Source organism: Micromys minutus, assembly GCF_963924665.1.
Source record: "Micromys minutus genome assembly, chromosome: 30".
NCBI classification, from domain to species: Eukaryota; Metazoa; Chordata; class Mammalia; order Rodentia; family Muridae; genus Micromys; species Micromys minutus.
In genome coordinates, this window is record NC_137965.1 from 24298970 (window position 1) to 24320289 (window position 21320).

General features: G+C 41.4%; 2 protein-coding genes across 2 annotated transcripts in view; both read right to left on the bottom strand.

Annotated features, from left to right (window-relative positions):
• The window catches only part of LOC308439829 (sperm motility kinase Y-like), a gene marked incomplete at both ends in the record, with an annotated part of 71709 nt that extends 57054 nt beyond the window's left edge, over window positions 1–14655 (bottom strand). The window contains 3 exons of the mRNA XM_080941742.1: window positions 9283–9404; window positions 13127–13248; window positions 14494–14655. Of these exons, the coding sequence (XP_080797868.1) occupies window positions 9283–9404; window positions 13127–13248; window positions 14494–14655 (406 nt within the window). The remainder of the gene's footprint in view (window positions 1–9282; window positions 9405–13126; window positions 13249–14493) is intronic.
• A 2606-nt stretch (window positions 14656–17261) lies between these two features.
• On the bottom strand, window positions 17262–18794 carry LOC308439831 (sperm motility kinase Y-like; the record flags this gene model as incomplete). The annotated part of the gene is made up of 1 exon (XM_080941744.1): window positions 17262–18794. The coding sequence occupies one exon, from the start codon at window positions 18792–18794 to the stop codon at window positions 17262–17264; it is 1533 nt and encodes a 510-aa protein (XP_080797870.1).
• Window positions 18795–21320: the final 2526 nt, after the last annotated feature.

A 21320-nucleotide genomic window follows, 5' to 3' on the forward strand; every position in this document is an offset into this window, starting at 1 on the left:
ATTTTTTGCTTAAAATTATACATTTTTTGTCAGTACTTTTTTAGATTTTAACATAATTTTTATATAAAACTCTATGAATATATTTTTTAGTCAGTACTTGATTTTTTTCAAGGTTTGGTTGTATGCCTTGAAAACTTAATAGTTACAATGAGCTAAAGTACATGTAAAACAAAATGTAACATGGAAATTGTTAAAGTTTTCTTGTTTTGTAAATATTTTTTTTTGTTTTGTTTTGTTTTCTTTATTTCTTGGACTTCATACAGTCTGTGAGTTGTTTCTGGGGGAGTGCAAGCCTCTGGGGTTAGCATCCCACTATCAGTGACTGCATATTATGTCTGTTCTTTTGTGACTGGGTTATCTCACTCAGGATGATATTCTCTAGATGCAGCCATTTTCTTAAGAATTTGGTTAAGTCATTGTTTCTGGTGGCTGAGTAGTATTCCATTGTGTATATGTACCACAATTTTTGTATCCATTCATCTTCTGAAGGACATCTGGGTTCCTTCCAGCTTCTGGCTGTTATAAATAGAGCCGCTATGAACATTGTGGTGCATATATCTTTGTTGTGTATTAAAGTGTCTCTGGGGTATATGCCCAGAAGTGGAATAGCTGGGTCTTCAGGTAGTATTATGTCCAATTTTCTGAGGTATCACCAGTCTAATTTCCAGAGTGGTTGTATTAGTTTGCAACCCCACCAACAGTGGAGAAGTGTTCCTCTTTCTCCGCAGCCTCGCCAGCATCTGCTGTCATCTGAGTTTTGGATCTTGGCCAATCTGACTGGTGTGAGGTGGAATCTCAGGGTTGTTTTGATTTGCATTTCCCTGATGGCTAAGGATGTCGAGCACTTCCTCAGATGTTTCTCGGCGATTCGGTGTTCCTCAACTGAAAATGTTTTGTTTAGCTCTGTACCCCATTTTTTAATAGGGTTATTTGATTCTCTGGTGTCTAGCTTTTTGAGTTCCTTGTACACCTTGGATATTAGGCCTCTATCTGATGTGGTGTTGGTAAAGATCTTTTCCCATTCTGTTGGTTGCCGTTTTGTTTTCTTGACGATGTCCTTAGCCTTACAGAAACTTTGCAATCTCATTAAGTCCCATTTGTTAATCTTTGACCTTAGAGCTTGAGCCATTGGTGTTTTGTTCAGGAAATTTTCTCCTGTGCCTATGTGTTCTAAGGTTTTCCCTACTTTCTCATCTAATAGTTTCAGTGTATCTGGTTTAATGTGGAGATCTTTGATCCACTTACACTTGAGCTTTCTACAAGGAGATAAGAACAGGTCTATTTTCATTCTTTTGCATGCTGAGTGCCAGTTGGACCAGCACCATTTGTTGAATAGGCTGTCCTTTTTCCATTGAATGTTTACTGCTCCTTTGTCAAAAATCAGGTGACCATATACATGAGGGCTCATTTCTGGATCTTCTATTCTATTCCATTGATCCACATGCCTATTTCTGTACCAGTACCATGCAGTTTTCAGCACAATTGCCTTGTAATATAGCTTGAGGTCAGGGATAGTGATTCCCGCAGATGTTTTTTTGTTGTTGAGGATGGATTTTGCTATTCTAGGTCTTTTGTTGTTCCATATGAAATTGCACATTGATCTTTCCAATTCCATGAAGAACTGGGTTGGAATTTTGATGGGGATTGCATTGAATCTGTTGATTGCTTTTGGTAGGATGGCCATTTTTAAGATGTTGATTTTTTTCCAATCCATGAGCATGGGAGATCTTTCCATTTTCTGAGATCCTCCTCAATTTCTTTCTTTAGAGGTTTGAAGTTCTTGTCATACAGGTCCTTCACTTGCTTAGTTAGAGTCACACCAAGGTATTTCATAGTTTTTGTGACAATTGTGAAGGGTACCTTTTCCCTAATTTCTTTCTCCACATGTTTGTCCTTTGAGTATAGGAAGGCTACTGATTTGTTTGAGTTAATTTTGTATCCAGCTACTTGGCTGAACTTGTTTATCAGCTGTAGGAGTTCTCTGGTGGAATTTTTGGGGTCACTCAAGTACAGCACCTGACTCATTGTGAGGGTGTTCATAGGCTGCTGATTTCATAAAGAAGCCTATTGGACCAAGATTGAGAGTAGTAAGACTCTGGGTACAAACAAGAGCTTAGAAAAAACATTGAGATCATTTCCATTTAGTGAAGTAACGGTAGGTTCCCAACTAGGGTCTCTATGATCTGCAAGTGATAAGATTTCGACTAGTCACTAAATTTTTTCTTGTGGAGCAGATTGAAATATATTCATAATACAATTTATTCTTTCACTCACAGGAGTGTCTCTGCTGTTTCATTTGATAAATCTTTCTTGGCAGGTTTGTATTCTAGGAAGCCAGAGTCCAACACTATATATGAACACAGGCATGTTTTTTCCCCCAGCACTCTGTAATGTACCCTCTCCCTCTATTAACAGGGAAGAAATTTGTTCTTGTGGTTAGAATTTGATTTTTATCCTATAAGCAAAATATGGTACTTGTATCATTTGGATCTAACTGTGTAGAGTACTGATGACTAAGACAAAGGCCAATAGCCTGTGTCATTCTGGAGACTTCTGGACCCTCTTTGTCCAACTGCTGTGAGATTATCCCCCATGCCTGCCCTGCACTTTCATTTACACAGGTCGTCTAGGGAGGGCATCATAAATCATGAAGAGATCCTGTGTTCTGACTCCTTTACTTTCATCATCCCTGTTACAGGTAGAACTTACCATTCTAACCTGCAGGTTTACATAAGTTGTTTCTTAATCCTGACATTTGATTATCCCATATATTTCTCTTTCCCATGTCCTCACCCTGCCCCTGCTTAACCCTTTAACACATTCATAGCAGATAAGTCCTACAATCCACTGCAGTTACCTTTTACACTGCATTGCAGTTTAGTAAGTTTCGGAGTGGCTTTTTCCTACCATCTTCCTTTGGGTTGATTCCTCCCTGTCCCCATTGCCTACAGACGTCCAGTCCTCTACTTTATTTGCCTGTGATTTTTGATGGCACTGCCAGATATCCAAGTTGTGGTTTTGTGGCTGCCATTAAGTGTTTACAATACCAAGTGGCCTCACAGTTGAGAGCCCAGGGCTGGTAAGATACTTGTGTATGTTACCCAGGAGACGGCTGTGGAGACAAACTGGAAAACCTCCATCCTTCATCTTAGGGTCAAAGAGCTTCCGATCCCAGCTCGGCAATGTCTGAAGATATGCAGACAAATGCCACAGCCACATATTTTTCTCTACAGTTAACGTATCCTAATACAATATTATTCTGTTTTCAAATTTATATGTGTGTATAGTATATGTATAATATATGATGTGCACTCTTTTAATTTTTGTTTTTATAAATATGTATTTATATATAACATAACCATTTATTTTATAACATATATACTTTTATTATACATTCCTATACTTTATATATACATAAAAGACAGGTTGTATGTCAATGAACTGTATCATGCTGCATACCTGATCACTGTCTAACTGTCTCTACTTCCTACAGAAGGAGAGAAATAGAGCCAGTTTCAACACTGAACACCATAAACTGAAATGTTAAGTAATGGATGGAAATATGGATAGTTTGCATATAAAATTACTTCTTCCTGATTATTTCTTTAAATAATTTTCCTCAAAATTATGATGCTAACATTATTATATGATGCAGTATTTCATAATTATTAAAATAACTAATTTAATTGTTGATACAAAAGTATATATCCTCAGTTTTGCTACCTTTAGTAATATCAAAGTAAGGCTTTATGCACACGAAAGTATAGTTTAACATGGCCCCAGGTGATCTAAGGCTGTTGGGTTGTTATGTTATAAACTCTAAGAAGAATATTGATGATCCTGAAAGTATATATGACACCTAAGTTTTTTTCAAATATTAGATTTCCATCATACACTAATGTAATTGTGTTGGGATCTTCATTTAGAAAGTATAAATGGCAGTACAGTACTGCTTGATACAGAAGTTATTTTTTGTTTTTAAATTTGACCATTTCATTTAAAAAGAGCATAGAGAAGGCAGATGCTGTGTTCTGCAGTACCACAGCTGATTTTCTGTCTTTTTTCTCTAACACTTGCATCCCTCTGGTGGTTCAAACTGGAGGACAAGCTGCTGGTGAGCAACTCCTCAGTGTGGATGGATGAAGACTGGCTGGATTTTCTCAGGAAAGGTATGACTAATCGGTTATTTTAAAGCTTAAAGTACTTGGTTAGTCTTATTGCATTGAACGGATACTTTCCATTTACTTTTGAAGTTTGGATTAAAAATGGAATTGTGTTAAAGCTCTTTGTGCTCACTCAGCTTTACCTACAATCCTTGTTCTTAGACACATGAGTTTCATTTTCTGATTACTCTTAAGTATGTGTTTTAGCACAGAGAAATTCTTTATGTAATTATACAAACATGTGCACATTAACTTAGAGATGTAGAATCTTTAAATATATTTTAATATTGATCATATAATAGAGAATATATTCACATGATTTTACAATAGATTTTCCAAGAGAATGTAGACAGGACATAATCTTTGTAAAATCCAGGCTTATTTCTCCAAACTGCTACCAGAATAAGGAGCCCAAACACAAGTGATCTGAAGACAGACTGTCCTGGGCCAGTGAGTTTTCAGATTATTTTTTTCAACAACTTTATTTTAAAAGACAAAGATAAAAGAACAAATTTTAAGCATTTTTGCATAAAAGTATACGAGTACATTTTTGTCAGTGCTTGGCTTTTTTTTCCCCAAAGGTTGGATAGTGTGCAGTAAGGTCTTAGAGTTATGAGCAAAAAGTACATGTAAAACAGGATATAACCCGGAACTAGTCAAAATTTTTTGGTGTGTAAGGATTGAGGATAATCCCCCTTTTTTTTTCTTGAACTTCACACAGTCTGTGAGTTGTTTCTGGGGTGTTCAGAGCTTTCTGAAATTAGTATCCCATTATCAGTGACTGCATATTATGTCTGTTCTTTTGTGACTGGGTTAACTCAGTCAGGATGATATTGTCTAGATGCGACTATTTTCTTAAGAATTTCATTAGGTCATTGTTTCTGATAGCTGAGTAGTACTCCATTGTGTAAATGTACCACAATTTTTGTATCAATTCATCTTCTGAAGGGCATCTGGGTTCTTTCCAGCTTCTGGCTATTATAAATAGAGCTGCTATAAACCTTGTGGTGCATGCGTCTTTGTTGTATATTGGAGTGTCTCTGAGGGTATATGCCCAGAAGTGGAATAGCTTGATCTTCAGGTAGTACTATGTCCAATTTTCTGAGGAATCGCCAGACTGAATTTCAGAGTGGTTGTACCAGTTTATAACCCCACCAACAGTGGAGAAGTGTTCCTCTTTCTCCGCAGCCTCGCCAGCATCTGCTGTCATCTGAGTTTTGGATCTTGGCCATTCTGACTGATGTGAGGTGGAATCTCAGGGTTACTTTGATTTGCATTTCCCTGATGTCTAATGATGTTGAACACTTCCTTTATGTTTCTCAGTCATTTGATATTCCTCAATTGAGAATGTTTTATCTCTGTACCCCATTTTTTAATAGGGTTGTTTGATTCTCTGATGTCTAGCTTTTTGAGTTATTTGTATACCTTGGATATTATGCCTCTATCTGATGTGGGGTTATTAAAGACCTTTTCCCACTCTGTTGGCTGCCGTTTTATTTTCTTGACATTGTCCTTAGCCTTACAGAAAATTTGAAATATCATTAAGTCCCATTTGTCAATCTTTGACCTTAGAGTACGAGCCATTGTTGTGTTCAGGAAATTTTCTTCTGTGCCTATGTGTTCTAAGGTTTTCCCTAGTTTTAATCAAATTTTTCAGTTTACCTGGTTTAATGTGGAGATCTTTGATCCACTTGCACTTGAGCTTTGTACAAGGAGATAAGAAAGTGTCTATTTTCATTCTTCTGCATCCTGAGTGCCATTTGGCCTAACACCTTTTGTTGAATAGGCTGTCCTTTTTCCATTGAATGTTTACAGCTCCTTTGTCAAAAATCAGGTGACCATATATGTGGGGGCTCATTTCTGGATCTTCTATCCTATTCCATTGATTCATGTGCCTATTTCTGTACCAGTACCATGTTTTTTTTTTTATCATAATTGCCTTGTAATACAGTTTGAGGTCAGGGATGGTGATTCCCCAAAAAGTTTTCTTGTTGTTGAGTATGAATTTCGCTATTCTAGGTCTTTTATTATTCCACATGAAATTGCACATTGCTATTTCCAACTCAATGAAGAATTAGGTTGGAATTTGGATGGGGATTGCATTGAATCTGTAGATTGCTTTTGGTAAGATGGTCATTTTTAAAATGTTGATCCTTCTAATCAATGAGCATGGGAGTTCTTCCCATTTTTCTGAGATCTTTCTCAATTTCTTTTTATAAAGGTTTGGAGTTGTTGTCATACAGGTCATTCCCTTGCTTAGTTAGAGTCACACCAAAGTATTTCATAGTTTTTGTGGCTATTGTGAAGGTATCTTTTCCCTAATTTCTTTCTTTACATGTATGTTTTTTGAATATAGGAAGTCTACTGATTTGTTTGAGTTAATTATATACACAGCCACTTCGCAGAACTTGTTTATCAGCTGTAGAAGTTCTCTGGTTGAATTTGTGGGGTCCTTAAATACAGTATCATGTCATCTGCAAATAGTGATGTTTTAATTGCTTCCTTTCCAATTTGTATCCGTTTGATTACCTTTTGCTGTCTTATTGCTCCAGCCAGGACTTTCAGTACTATTTTGAATAGGTAGGGGGAGAGTGGGCAGCTTTGTCGAGTCCCTAATTTTAGTGGAATTGCTTCAAGTTTTTCACTATTAAGTTTGAATTTGGCTGTTGGTTTGCTGTATATTGCTTTTATGATGTTTAGGTATGAGCCTAGGTTCCTGTTCTTTCAAAGACTTTTAACATGAAGGGGTGTTGAATTTTGTCAAATGCTTTCTCAGCATCTAGTCAGATGACCATGTGGTTTTGTTCAGTTTGTTTATATGGTGGATAACATGGATGGATTTCCGTATATTAAACCATCCCTGCATCCCAGGGTTGAACCCTACTTGATCATGCTGATTGATCATTTTAATGTGTTCTTGGATTTTCTTTGCAAGGATTTTGATGAGTATTTTTGCATCAATTTTCATAAGTGAGATTGGTCTGAAGGTCTCTTTCCTTGTGGGGTCTTTGCGTGGTTCAGGAATGAGGGTTATTGTAGCCTCAAAAAATAATATAAGTCGTATTCTGATTCTATCTTGTGGATAGTTTAGAGAGTATTGGTATTATGTCATCAATAAATGTCTGTTAAAATTCTACACTGAACCCATCTGGCCCTGGGCTTTTTTTGGTTGGGAGTCTTTTGATGACTGCTTCTATTTCTTTAGGTGTTATGGGATTATTAAGATGGTTTACCTCATCCTGGTTTAACTTTAGTATCTTGTATCTGTCTTGGAATGTATTTATTTCCTCCAGATTTTCCAGCTTTGTTGAGTATAGGCTTTTGTAGTAGGATCTGATGATTTCTTGAATTTCCTCAGTTTCAGTCGTTATTTTTTCACTTTCCTTTCTGATTTTGTTAATTTGGATACTCTCTCTTTGCCCTCTAGTTAGTCTGGCTAAGGGTTTATCAATCTTGTTAATTTTCTCAAAGAACCAGCTCTTCGTTTTGTTGACTCTTTGGATGGTTCTTTTTGTTCCTATTTGGTCTATTTCTGCCCTAAGTTTGATTATTTCTACCAATCTACTCCTCTTGGGTGTATCTGCTTCCTTTTGTTCTAGAGCTTTTAATTGTGCTGTCAGGTTGCTAGTGTATGCTCTCTCCAGTTTCTTTTTGGAAGCACTCAGAGCTATGAGTTTTCCTCTCAGTACTGCTTTCATTGCGTCCCATAGGTTTAGGTTTGTCATGTTTTTATTTTCATTGAGTTGTAGAAAGTAGGTAATGAATGAGTTTCAGGTGAGGAGAGAGGAAGACTAAACTGTGGAAAGGCCTGGCTAATGAGATCATTACAGCCTGGGATGCTGACAGCCTGGGATGCTGACAGCCTGGTGGATGTTAATACAATTTTATTAGTGAGAGAAGTGCTTTGTATAAATTACTTTAAAAATAGTTAATTTATTCTTTACTTTGAGAGACCAATTGATCCAGTTGCATATGTAGCATAAAATAGCAGTGTCTGGCATCAATGTGAGAAGAGGCTTTTGTGCCAGTGAGGGCATGTTGTCCCAATGCAGGGGAATGACAAAGCAATGAGAATGAAGAGAGGGGGTTGACAGAAGGGTGTGCACCTTTGTAAAGGCAACTGGAAAGGAGAGGAGTGATGAGAACTGGTCGGGGTAAATGGATAACATCACAAAAGTAAATAGAGTATCTAGTAAAAATAAAAGAAATGTTGATATAAAACTTTTTTTGTGGTGGCATGTACCCTTAATGCCAGTACTAAAAATGCAGAAGAATGCAGATTTCTATGAGATTGAGTCATTCTGGCCTATGTAGCTGTGAGTATCTATTGTTATCCTTGATTTTACTTTGTTTAGCTTGCTTGCTTGTCTTATCCAGTACTAACCTGGTTTTCTTTTGTTCTGATTGCTTGTTTTTTGATTTTTAACCTTGTCAAAGAATGTACATGAAAATTTCTCTATTATAGTAAAATAATTATGAAATATAAGAATTTTAGTTGCATTTTTTTCAAGCCCATCAACTCTTAGAACCAATGAAGGCGAGGGAACAAATGAATGTTTTGGTTTCAGAACCAGGTTATTGTGGCTCAGGTAAACACAGACCAAAGAGGAAATGTTTTGAGAGTTATAACAATTCAGCTCAAAATGGCTCTACACAGAGTCTTTAGATGCCTTTTACAGAGTATAGTGAGCCAAAAAAGCCACCTGGTGAGGAGAGGCTGATGAAAGACAGAGAAGTCCACTACTCTAGTCACAATAAGGCAAGAAAGTGTCATTTTTTAAGTTACCCTTACAGTACCCGGAGCCATGAGGCACGTTGTACATTGATCTCTTGGCTAGCTACAATTTTCATAGATGCATCATCATAGTCTGAAATTTAAATTTTATTTGTAACACCCTTGACTCTGTGGACATTATAGTTAAAAATGCATTGTTAATGACTCGGAAAAGGTTGTCAAGTTGCCAACTTAATGGAATCAATTTGACACTTAAAGGAGTTACTAACAAAACAGTGAGGGTGGAGAGGTTTGAATAGAGATCTAAAATTCCAAAAGGCTTCACGTATTTACTCTCATGTCCCTACCACAGAAGTCAGCTTGGTCCTGTTTTGGAGAAAGTACTCATCTGGGCTATGGTAGCAGGAGACTTGTAGTAGTGCAGAAATCTGGCTTCTGGTGCATCTTTGCCTCTGGCTTTAACTTGATATTCTGCCAGCAGTGTGATGATGGATATGATGTAGCTCCTGTTTTAAAGGAGTGTTGTCATGTGTAATTTACTCCTTATTTAATGTGAAAGGTTTTTTTTTTGATTGTTCCCAAGAGATAAATCACCTAGGGCCTTGGGCAATAGTCCATAGCTCTCCCTTGAGAGGATCTGCAAGGTCATAACAAATACAGAGGCAGATGCTCACAGCCAACCATTGAACTGAGAACCTGCTCCACAATGGAGGAATTAGAGAAAGAAATACAGGAGCTAAAGAGGTTTGCAACCCCCAAAATAACAGTACCAACACTAGAGTTCCCAGGGACTAAACCACTATCCAATGAGTAGAAAAGGACAGATCCATGGCTCCACCTGCACATGTAGCACAGGATGGCCTTGTTGAGCTTCAGTGGAAAGAGAAGTGGTTTGTCTGCCAAAGCTTGATGCCCCAGTGTAGGGAAATGTAAGTCCGAGAGGAATGAGGAGGGAGAATGAGATAAAGGTTTTATGAAGGAACAAACTGGAAACGGAATTGGGGATAAGATTTGAAATGTAAGTTAAATGTACCCAATAAAAATAAAATAAAATAAAAAAATAGAAAGACTGGAGACAGGGTGAATTTCTGCTCCTCTGTTTCTCTAGGTCCAGATAGGCCATGACTATAGCCACGAGGAAGTAGCCAGTACAGGATCTGTGTAAAGATTCATGTGTTAACTTAGGACTGTCACCATCAATTTATCCTCACTGAATGTCAGTCACTGACCAAAGGGTAACTAAGGCAGAGCTTGGGTCTCTAACATGTTTCCTTATGTGCAGAGATCTGCTATGTGCACAATGCAACACATTTCAGATTATGGCTGTCTTCCAGTTCTTCTCTCAGTGTATGGCAGAAGTGTGACCTCCACATCAGCAGGAAAACAAACAGCATTCAAAGGTTGGTCTGCGAACAGATTGGTACATGTTCCTGATCCTTGACTAGGTGACAGGAGCTTACATAACCAACAACTAGCCCTAATGTGCTCTAAACCAGACAGAGCATAAAGCTAAACGAGTAAGCCTGTCAGGTGTCTTCCTGCATGGATGTGAAAAGTCATGGCAGTTCACAAAGCCCTCTGGCTAGAGCTGGGCCACCTGGGGGCTCCATACTTCCAATCTGTGCCTTCCCTGTCCCTGGAGCTACATCACAGGAATCGAAGATTGAGGTCTTCAGAAAAGCAGTCATTCTGGGAATTTGAGAGAGGGGAACAGATTTCAGAGAGGAGTCACAGATGCTGGTTTTGGGGGACATTTGCTTTAATGGCAAAATAGCTCTGATTTAAAATCCTGGTCCAGAGAGTGGAGAAGTGTGTTTTGAAAGTAATACAACCTGTGTCTCCTATGTAGACAAGGGAGGTGTGGGACAATGTGACATGAGAATTTCCCCCTCCTGATGCCTGTAGGAGTGAGGATGAATGTGGCAGTTGGTAGATGTTGATTAACAACTAGTTAGTAAGTGATGAGCAGCCAGATTATGGAAAGATGACAAATGACAGGCCCGTTGTTCTGTAGTTTACACATTTCAGTTATTACACAGCTAATAAGCTGTTCATTAAGTGTATCTGATATGATCTCAATAATCAAAACAGTTTCAACAGGCAGTCAAAATATAACAAGAACAGTTAGACAGTTGGAGCTCCTTCTGTGGGGACTTCTGCATCAGTGTGTCCTCACGCTAGAACCCTCACACCTACAGGGCTGGTGCTCAACAGCCTGAGGGGAGGGAGGAGGGGGAGGTAGATTGTATGTATGCTGCTCTACATCCCTCCACACCTCCATGTGCAGTGGGCTGTCACCTTGTAAACCAGCATGCCCAGGACCTAGAAGTCAAATTCTAGGCTCAGTGTCTTTAACACTGGACTCATCTTCTCTCTTCTCATCCCCTCCCCCTAACATTACATGGAGTTCCTAAAGGCTCGGCTTTTCAGAGTGGTCATGTGCCTCCAGTGGCCCCCAGGTTGGGTCCTCTTGTAAAAGATAGAGGTTTTACTATTGAGCATCTGGCCCCTCTGCCCACTGACATTCACAGCCTACTCAAGGAGGGCCCTTTTACTCTGTCTTAGTGCCCAAGACCATGGCACGCACCCTGCTACAGGCCGGGTGTTGGAAACCCAGAGACCTGGATGATAATGGTCTCAACCTCAGAGAATACCATTGCAACAAAATGCAGTCAGCAGCCCTTGGGTATTGTGTATTTCTGCATTCTGGTTTCTGTGTAAAGGTCTGAATCTTTGGCCTACCCTATCCTGAGCATCTGTTGACTACAGGAATAGATCCATGTGGTGGAGCTGTGCAGAGATTAGCAGGAAGGAGAATCTGTAGTTCTGCAGGTGTAGACACTAAGTGTAGCTCAGGACAGAGACTTGGAGGCTAGGCAAAGAGTGTAGGTGGAGAACACATGGAGGGTGAGGAAGTGAGGAGCAAAAAGAGCCAATAGCCCACAGCCTTCTTCCTGGTGGCCAGATTCAGCATCACTATGCTGCTTGTGGCTTTCAGTAGACAAAACTTGCCAGGGACTTGGTGACATAATTGAGAAAGTCACCCGTTGATGGCACCAAAGACCCACAGATTAGTGTTCCATCTTCAACCTTATTTTGAGACTTGGAATCTTCATGAATGGTCTTAAGGTGGTACACATTTAGAATGAAAGAAGTAGCAGGACAGATGCTGGCTGAGGACTTTCTTAGAATAAACAAAGAAAAGATTAAATACCACCAAGCCCCAGCTTGTTATGTGGGCCACCGATAATCTCTTAGATTTTGAAACTGATATGTAAGATATGGAGACTTTATTGTGTGTGTGTGTGTGTGTGTGTGTGTGTGTGTGTGTGTGTGTGTGTGTGTGTGTGTGTTGTGTCATGATCCTGTGTGTCCCCAATACCCTATGTTCTGGCTTAGGGGGACTGACACATTGACCTAATATCATGATGGATACAGGTAGTTATCCAGTCCAGAATGGAGTGAGGGTTGTCATGTTGGTGGAAGCTTGCTACCCTAAGTGAGCCATAACACATTCAGCTGGTGATCATCTCTCACATCCCTGAGCTAAGGACACACCCATCACAGGTGCTGGGATGGATCCCATCAGCCCTGAGCCCCAAGTGCCACTGATCTCCACAGTGTTGCTTGTATTGAATTAAAAGTGAGAAGATGCATGTGACACATGACACTCAGCATGTTTTCAAGACTTCAACAATGTCAGCATACAATAGGAGGCCCGAAGCTTCATTTCCATTGGTGCTGCAATGGGGTTCCTGTCTGTATTGTGCCTCATGGCCTTTGGGCAGCCACCTGTATGAGGCTCCACGTCAGAGACATTCATAAAGCTAAGGCACTCCTATCAGAAATGGAATGTGGAGCAGGGTTTTGGCTTCAAATAACCAAGTACAGAAGTCAAACATTCTTTGTAATCACAATTCTCTTATGGCATGTCATACAAATACCCATGAGTGCCTGCACACCCCATCCAGTGGTTCTCATTTCCTAGTGAGCACCAGGGCCTAACAGCAGGCTTTTGGGCACTAGTTACAATGAGAGGCAAGAACTGACTTATACAATGCTGGACAAAGGCTGTTGGTGCTGAAATGCTATAAAGCAAATGTCAAGCCTGGCTGGCACAGTAAGATATGCTGTATAGTTCCTTCCTACACCAGAGCATCCTGCAGGATTGCATGTTCCCCAGGCCATAACAGGAAGAGCTATTCTCCTATGGAAAGAAGGAGCTAACTCATTGAGCAACCAGTAGCTTCCACCAGTGTTTGGTCTCAGGTCTTGCTGGGTGAGCAGACAAACATTGTCCAGGCAGAAGACATGCTGGTCATCTCTGTGGTCGTTCTCTGCCTCCCCAACCTGCAGAGAAACACAGAAGTTTGGAGGTAGTTGTCAACCTGTCTTTAATGCTTTTTGTGCTCTTACAGTCCCAGAACTTTCACCTCTACCCAGACCATTCCAATTTTGACATAGGAGATCTGCCATGGCCCTGATGAGCCATCCTGTTGGTATGCTCTGTCTTAGCTCTCAATCTCCTCTTCCTGCAAGGTTGCCTAATGGTTTTTCTTCCAACCATCCCAGCATGAATCAGTAGTTTCTCTCCCTACCTTAGGCTGTCTGATAATCATGATATTTTAGTTCTTTTCCTGGCTGGGCTGTGGACTTCTAGCGGATGAGATTTATTTTACTTCTTGGAAGCCTCCTGTCCATGGCAAAGGAACTCTTTGTGCCCCCAGCGTCGTGAGGGATTCCAGGCAGTCCAGAAACTTTACCCATTTTTGTCTTTGGCACTTTTGTCTTTGAATGTGGTCCCTACACACAAAGTTGGAAACACCTGAGAGTTTAATGACATCCACCTTTCATATCAGGAAACTTGGCTACAGACCATGTGGTTCCCTTCAGCTGAGAGGAGCCTCCAAATTGATGTGGAAACTAAGGCTTTTCAGCCATGAGGGACTTTATTATTCACACTGAGAACCCTACACATCAGGTAGGAGACTCCACACAGGGAATGTTTTTTGATAAATTCTTCAGAGAAGTACCTTTAGATGAGAACATTAAGGGTAGGCATTTTCTCCTCTATTAAATGAGGTGAGTGAACTATGGTCCTGGACTAGTCTGTGACAGCCTCTAATGCTCTGTCCTCCCAATTTCTAAATGATCTCAGTGAGTCCAGCATCATTCTTACTGGTCAATCAGCCTTCAGGTTTGGTATGAGGATGTTCAGGAACATATTCCATACTGTCCTCTGTATAGGTTTCACAGGGCCACTTTGGTGCCTTTAGTGGTGGGAACTCAAGTTTCTTAGGTGTCCAGGGGCTCTAGTAGCAGCCCTTTAGAACAAGATAGAGGAAAAGAAAGGTGGAAATAATGTACTGCAGTTCTGCACGATTACCACTGGAGGGCTCTACACTGCTCAGAACCTGTTGTGCCTCTTAGTGACCATTGAATATACCAGAGAATTACTGCTGAACCCAGTGTTCCCCAGACCTGGCTGTACCTTCAGGGCTACCTGTAGAGGATTATAAGGGGACTTAAGGACCCAATTTGGAAAACTTAGGTGGGCAGCGTGTAGGAGCCACAAGGATTCAATTGAGAACTTACCTGGGATGAGACCCATGGCCCAGCATCCTGATAAGCGTGACCCACAATCCTGTGCAGGTTCCTGGGTGGCTGCTGAAAAGAGGTGGAGGAGAATGTGTAGGATGTGAGAGGCGAGGAATCAGGTAAACAGGAGTACTGTGTAAACTCACTTCTGTGGGCCATCCTGTTCTAGGGTCTTTCCTGCAGTGAATCTGAAATAGGAACCGAAGCCCCCTCCTCATAGGACTGTCTGAGCTGAAGTCATCTTGGGGTCTGAACTGTCAGCATGAAAGACTGGAACTGTCTGTGACATACACCAGAGCACAGTGGCCCAGATAAGCCCATCTCACTAGTGATGCCACCTTATCCCATGATTGGCTCCAGTCAGGGTTAGCAGAGGATTGTAAATGCTGAGCTCTCCCCTACTCCTGCACACCTAGAATGGTGCCTTCTCTGTGCACATCTATACTGAGTGTAAGGTGCAGCCAGAGGTCACACTCGTGTGATTGCACATCTGACTATCTGCTGTACTGTGCACTCCATAGAGTCTGGACTCAACTTCAGTTGCCCAAGGCAGCTGCTTTTTACCTGGACAAGAGTATGAGAATGAGGCCACACACAGTGTTAGGGACACATTGCTTGCCCTTGAGTGTCCTTCAGTGTATCGAGAGTGAGCATTCCAGCCTGCACCCAGGAACTCAGATTAGCCTTGGCCAGGTCAGGCTCTTCAGTCCCTCCTATAGCTCACCTGCACTGTAGTTCCATGTGTCCTGGCTGCTGCAGCTGCTCCTGGAACTACTGGATGTCTTCCCACAGAACCTCACAGGGCCCATCCACAGCCATCTCCCAATCTGTCTGCTGGGAGTGAGGCTAGATGCTCACTGTGTGGGGGCTGCCTTGGCTTTTGGAGCAGAGTGAGAAGCAGTGGAGGTGTTTTCTGCTGGTCTTATTGTCCTCTTTGCCTACAGCATTTCTGCTGGGGGGATCCAGGTCCAGCTCTTGTGATCCCTGATATAAACAAAGACAGTAGATGCTCCAAACACCATGAGTACAGGGAAGCCCATGACTAAGGGGTAACCTAGCAACACAGGATCCTCTGGAAACCAGGGAAGTCAGTATTTAAGGTCTCCACACTCATGCAGTATGAAAGTCATGGAATATTTCATGCCCTGGCAAAGGAGATGAGACCCTGAATCCCATGAAATGGTCCTTCAGACCCATTACATCATCAGCTTTGAGAAGGTGTTCCTCATTAAGAACATGCCATACTGCTTGCCTCTGTCATGTAGCTTTAACTTCCAGGCATGAACTCCCTCAGGAACACTGATGTGTCTTCTCTGAGTGTTAATATTCCATTAAATCATTTCACAGTCAGTTTTCAGCATGGTATCTGGCTGCAAAAGTAGTCATTCAGCCATTCTTAAAGGCGGAGGGAAGTCAGGGCATTAGGTGCCTCTTGTTCTCCTTCTTCTCCTCCTACTTCTTCTCTTCTTCTTCCTCCTCCCCCTTCTTTTTCCTCATCCTCTTCTTCCTCCTCTTCTCTTCCTCCTTCTTTTTCTCTTCTTCTTCCTCCTCCTCCTGCTCCTCCTCTTGTTCCTTCTCCTCCCCCTTTTTCTCTTCTTTCTCCTCTTCCTTATCTTCCTCATCCTTATCTTCCTCTTCCTCTGTTTTTTCCTTCTCATTCTCTTCCTCCTCTTCCTCATTCTCCTCCTTTTCCTGATCCTTCTCCTCCTCCTCCTCCCCTTCTTCTTCCTCCTCCTCCTTCTCTTATTCCTCTTCCTCCTCCTTTTGTTCCTTTTCTTCTCCTTTTCCTTCTCTACTTCATCTTCCTCCTCCTCTTCCTCTTCTTTCTCCTCTTCAACCTCCTTTCCTTCTCCTGTTTCAGCTCCTCCTCCTCCCTCTTCTCATCCTGCTGATGCTGGTGGTGTTAGTGGTGCTGGTACTACTGCTACTGTTTCTCTTGTAGCTTCTATTGTCTTTTCCAGCAACATTTGTCTGAAATCACCTGATGGTTATACTCAGGAATGACAGAATTTCCAGATGACACTGTGAAGGAGACAAGACAATTTATTCTAGGCAAAAGAAATAATGAGGTAGGATTCTTCAAAAAACATGTGTGGCTTTGAGTTCCTTACTATATTTTGACTTTTTTTTTTTTTTTTTTTTTTACTTTCCAGTTGAGATCTTGGAAAGGAATTATTTAGAAAAGCATTCTATCTAAATCTATGCATTAGTAGGTCTTAGAACAAAAGCATAATATGATGCAAAAAAAAACCCTATGCATGAATACAGGAGCCTGGACATCATCAAAAAGCTGCAAACTATTCAATGGCAATCCTGGTTATTAGCTTTGGGGCATACTAGAATGTGATACTACATTTGAAACTTTTAAGAATCTGTTCTGCAGCCCTTCTGATTGATAGACACATGTGCTTGGGCCAGTAATGCCTGGAAGAATCCATGAGCCCATGGCCCTCTAGTCCTCATTCTGTGGGAGCTATTAGCCTTAGTGGGAGATGGAGGAAGAGGGTCCGCAAGACAGTTTTATAGAGTGGGTTACAAATTTCTCATCTTGTGTCCCTCTTGGGAAGAGGAGAAATTCAGTAGAGAGAGAATACTTGGGGTGTGGAAGAATAGTAAATTTCTTTGAGAAGATAGAAAGGTAGGAATTGTGGGGATAATGGAAATCAGAGACAGAGGAGGGAATGGCACAGAGCAAAGTAGGAAGGATAAAGCTCAAAGGTACCTGGGCTCTGCCTGCTGCCCATTCTCTCCACTCCCTCTGTAGCTCATTCCTGGGAGGAGACTCTGCTCTGTCCCAGGCGAGGTTCCCTTCGTTTTGGTAAACAGCAGAACAACTTCCTGATGGCCTTTCCTATCTGTTTGGCCCTGGCCTTAAAGCCTCTGGGGCGGCCCCTGCTGGGGATGGGCTTATCCTCTGCTGAGTTAGTGTGGGTGAGATTTTCCTCAGGGTTTTTACTGCCACAGCTCTTGTCACTGAGCCTGCTTTTGGAGTTGATACAAGGAACACTCAGGGCACGTTCCTGGCCTTGGTCCTGTGTGGTTGTCTTTTTGAGTGGCCCGTGGAGAAGATGACCATGCACGGAGGATATTCTGCCCCCTCTTGTACTTGTCTTCTGGCCATAGGCACACAGTTGAGCTTGGGTGGATGAGAAGAGCCGTGTGTTAAGGACTGGCAAGCTTTCGGACCTTTTCAGTCCTAATTTGAAATTAGCATTGTCCTCAAGGGAAGGGAATGGTGCTGTAACAGGATTTACTTGCTGAGCCCGGGTTGGACAGCCATAGCCCTGGAGAGCCTGTGCTTGCAGAAAATAATAGGCTGCCATGGTTTCATTGTATTTGCGATTTATTATGGAGTTGTTAATATCTTGGGCCTGGAAGCCTATACATTTCATCACCTGTAATATTTCTGGCTGTGGACAGAGGGAAGGCAGTTCCACAGATGGTTGTGGGAAGGCTTTCCAGTTCTCTGTCAGCCAGGGGTGTTTCATCACCTCTGTGATGGTTGGCCTGTACCTAGGGTTCGGTGTCAACAACAGGCTGATTAGGTCATCAAGTTCTATTGAAACCCCCCAGGGGGCAGGATAGACACCAGACACCACCTGTCTTTGCAACTCATGGGTATCAATTGAGTCAAATGGCAACCTCCCAACAACCATTAAAAATAAATCCACACCTAGAGTCCATATGTCACTTTTTGCCCCATCATAACGATGGCCAAGGAATATTTCAGGGGAGATAAAGGCATAAGCACCACAGTGCTTGTCGAGCATTTGGCCAGGTTGTATAACTGTACTCAGGCCAAAGTCTATTATTTTCACTTTGCCGTTCTTATCGATCATGATGTTGTCTGGCTTCAGGTCCCTATGGACTATACCATGTTCATGGCAGTAACTCACTGCTGCTACTATCTGTTTAAATATATCACGGGCCTCGTCCTCCTCTATGTGGCCACGCTCTTTGATGTACTGATATAGCTCTTCCCCTTCTGCCAATTCCATGACCAGGTATAATCTTTGTTTTGTTTCGATCACTTGTATGAGGGAAATGATGTTGGGGTGATCTATCTTCCTCATGATATTGGCCTCTGTCATGGCTGGCTGGAACCACTGTAGGTTCTTCACAATAACTTTGATGGCTACGGGGGTGCCTGTTAGCCGGTGGTGGGCCAGGACGACCTTGCCGCAGCTCCCTTTCCCGATGGTCCTCAAGACTTTGTATTGGGAGTGAAAATGTTCCTCCTCAGCGATAATGGGCTCGGGGTTTGGGGCTGGGAACTCCTCCTCACTAGGTGTAGGCATTGTATCACACCTAATGCTCCCTAAAAATAACATAAAAAGAACAGCATCAAAATCATGAAAAAGATGTAGGAAAACAGAAGCTAAAGGTACTACAGTGCTACCTAAAAATATGTGCTTGAAATAAAAGTAAGTGAAAGCTAGAAAAATACAACAAAATGATGAAAAACATATGGCAGAAAAAGAAAGTTAAAAATCTTAACTAAAACCCTACTAAATATACAAACCAAAGTAGAAATTCACGACCATATAAATACTAAATATAGATGATGTATCTAAAACTATAGTTGCAAACTGTGTGATTGGGAGGGCCACAGCTGCTCAGTTCTGTGTGTGGTTGGATGCTGACTGAAGAAAAAGCCATATGAAAGAAATGAGAGGGGAAAGAATTAGCATAAGACAAAACAAACAGAAAATTCTACCCCTTTAGGAAAAATGCTATTTACTTGTCATCCCCAGAGCAAAATATTGAAAATTAAAATTAAACAACCATAAACAGTACTATACTTAAATATCATGACTATTAAACAGTACACCACGGACAAAAAGACAAAGTGTCACAAAGAGCAAACGTGTATAAATATATATGATAACTTACAGTCAATAAATGTAGAAAGCAGGACAATGTCAAAGAGGAACCAAAATACATTGGAAATGGAGATAGACCGAAACAGCCCAATATGCAAAAGCAAATCATCAAAACAATAAAATACTACCGGAGAAAATAAAAATAAGCACAACAAAAAGACCAAATAAAGCTTAAGGTAAAACAGCACCAACAAGAAAACGAGCAACCAGTGGCCTGGAAAACATATAGTTCTTTTTCTTGATCTCATGGCAAAATCAATCAAAGAATTAATAGCCAGCCATCAAACAGGCCTTTAATCTGAGATTATGGGGTTGGTGTATTACTTTTCTGGAAGCCACTGGAGGCCAGCTGCAGGCCAATGTGAGAACCTGTCTTGAAATAAGGATGATGCCTACCTTAGGAAGAGCAGCCAGGAGTTTCTGGATCCTAAGATCACTTGCACTGAGGTGCCGCTGATACAGATAAATAGGGCAAAGGGGATGGGCCAGCGCCTTTAGGCACCCAGGCACACACACACACAAAGGCAAGTACACACACACACACAAGCACACACACACACACACACACACACACACACACTTACACACAAAGGCAAGCACACACCCACACAAGCACACACTCACACACACAAACTCTTACACACACCCAGATTCACACTACACACAATTACATAGGAACTGGCACACACAAACAAATCTTCAAACACACACTGCACTCACACACAGGAACAGGTATACACACACACACTAACAAACACACACACAGAAACTGGAATACACACACTCACACTCAAGAAAATCTGTAAACACACACACTTCTACACACAATGATTCATACACATTTACACAGCACAAGTAGAAAGCAATAAGACCACAAACAGCTCAATAGATACAACAAAACCGCAGAGAGCACCACTCCTCACCACCTCTCAACGCACTCAAAGAAATCCAGGCCTGGCCACAGCTTAACACCTGTAGGCTGGGCCGCCTCATAATCCCTCCTCATGAGGTCACAATGGACCTGTTCTGACATCACTGGGAAGGACTCCAAGGCTCTGGCTCTGCTAGGCTATGGAGACTAACATTAGGCTTGTACAGATCAAAGCCTGTGGGATGTTTTGCTGTACTCAGTTCTTCAGTTTGAGTGTTTGCTGTGCCCCCTGATTTAAAGTCCTCATGTCTACACTCAGTGTGACAGCATTCCTCTGAATTCTCACTCATTGGCCTCAAATTGATGCTACCACTTAACTTTAAGACAAAGCTGTGTTTCTAAGCTGACACATCAAGGAAGACACTGTTCTTATAATTCCTCAGAAAGGCTCTAGGTTCTCATGAAACCCCTGAGACAGGGCTGCAGGAATGTGCAGAGCACTTGTCTCCCAAGGGTGAGGCTTGAATTTGAAGCCCCAGAATCTATATCCAAGTTGGATGCAGCAGCAAAGTCCATCAGCTCAGACTTCCTAAGGTGGAGGTTGAATGTGAGGTGAAATTTCATGGTTTCATCGATTTGCATTTCCCTGATGACTAGGGAGGTTGAGCATTTCTTTAGGTGCTTCTCTGCCATTCCTTATTCCTCAGTTGAGAATTCTTTGTTTAGCTCTGTACCCCATTTTAAAAATAGGATTATTTAATTCTCTAGAGTTTAACATCTTGAGTTCTTTGTATATATTGGATACTAGCCCTTAGTAAAGTTCTTTTCCCAATCTGTTGGTTGTTGTTTTGTCCTTTTGACAATGCCCTTTGCTTTAACAGAATTTTGGAATTTCATGAGGTCCCATTTGTTCATTCTTGATCTTAGAGCATTTCAGGAAAATTTCCCCTGTGCCTATATGTTCTAAGTTCTTCCTGGCTTTCTCTTCTGATTGTTTCATTGTAACTGGTTTTATATGGAGATCTTTGATCCACTTGCACTTGAGCTTTGTACAAGGAGATAAGAATGGA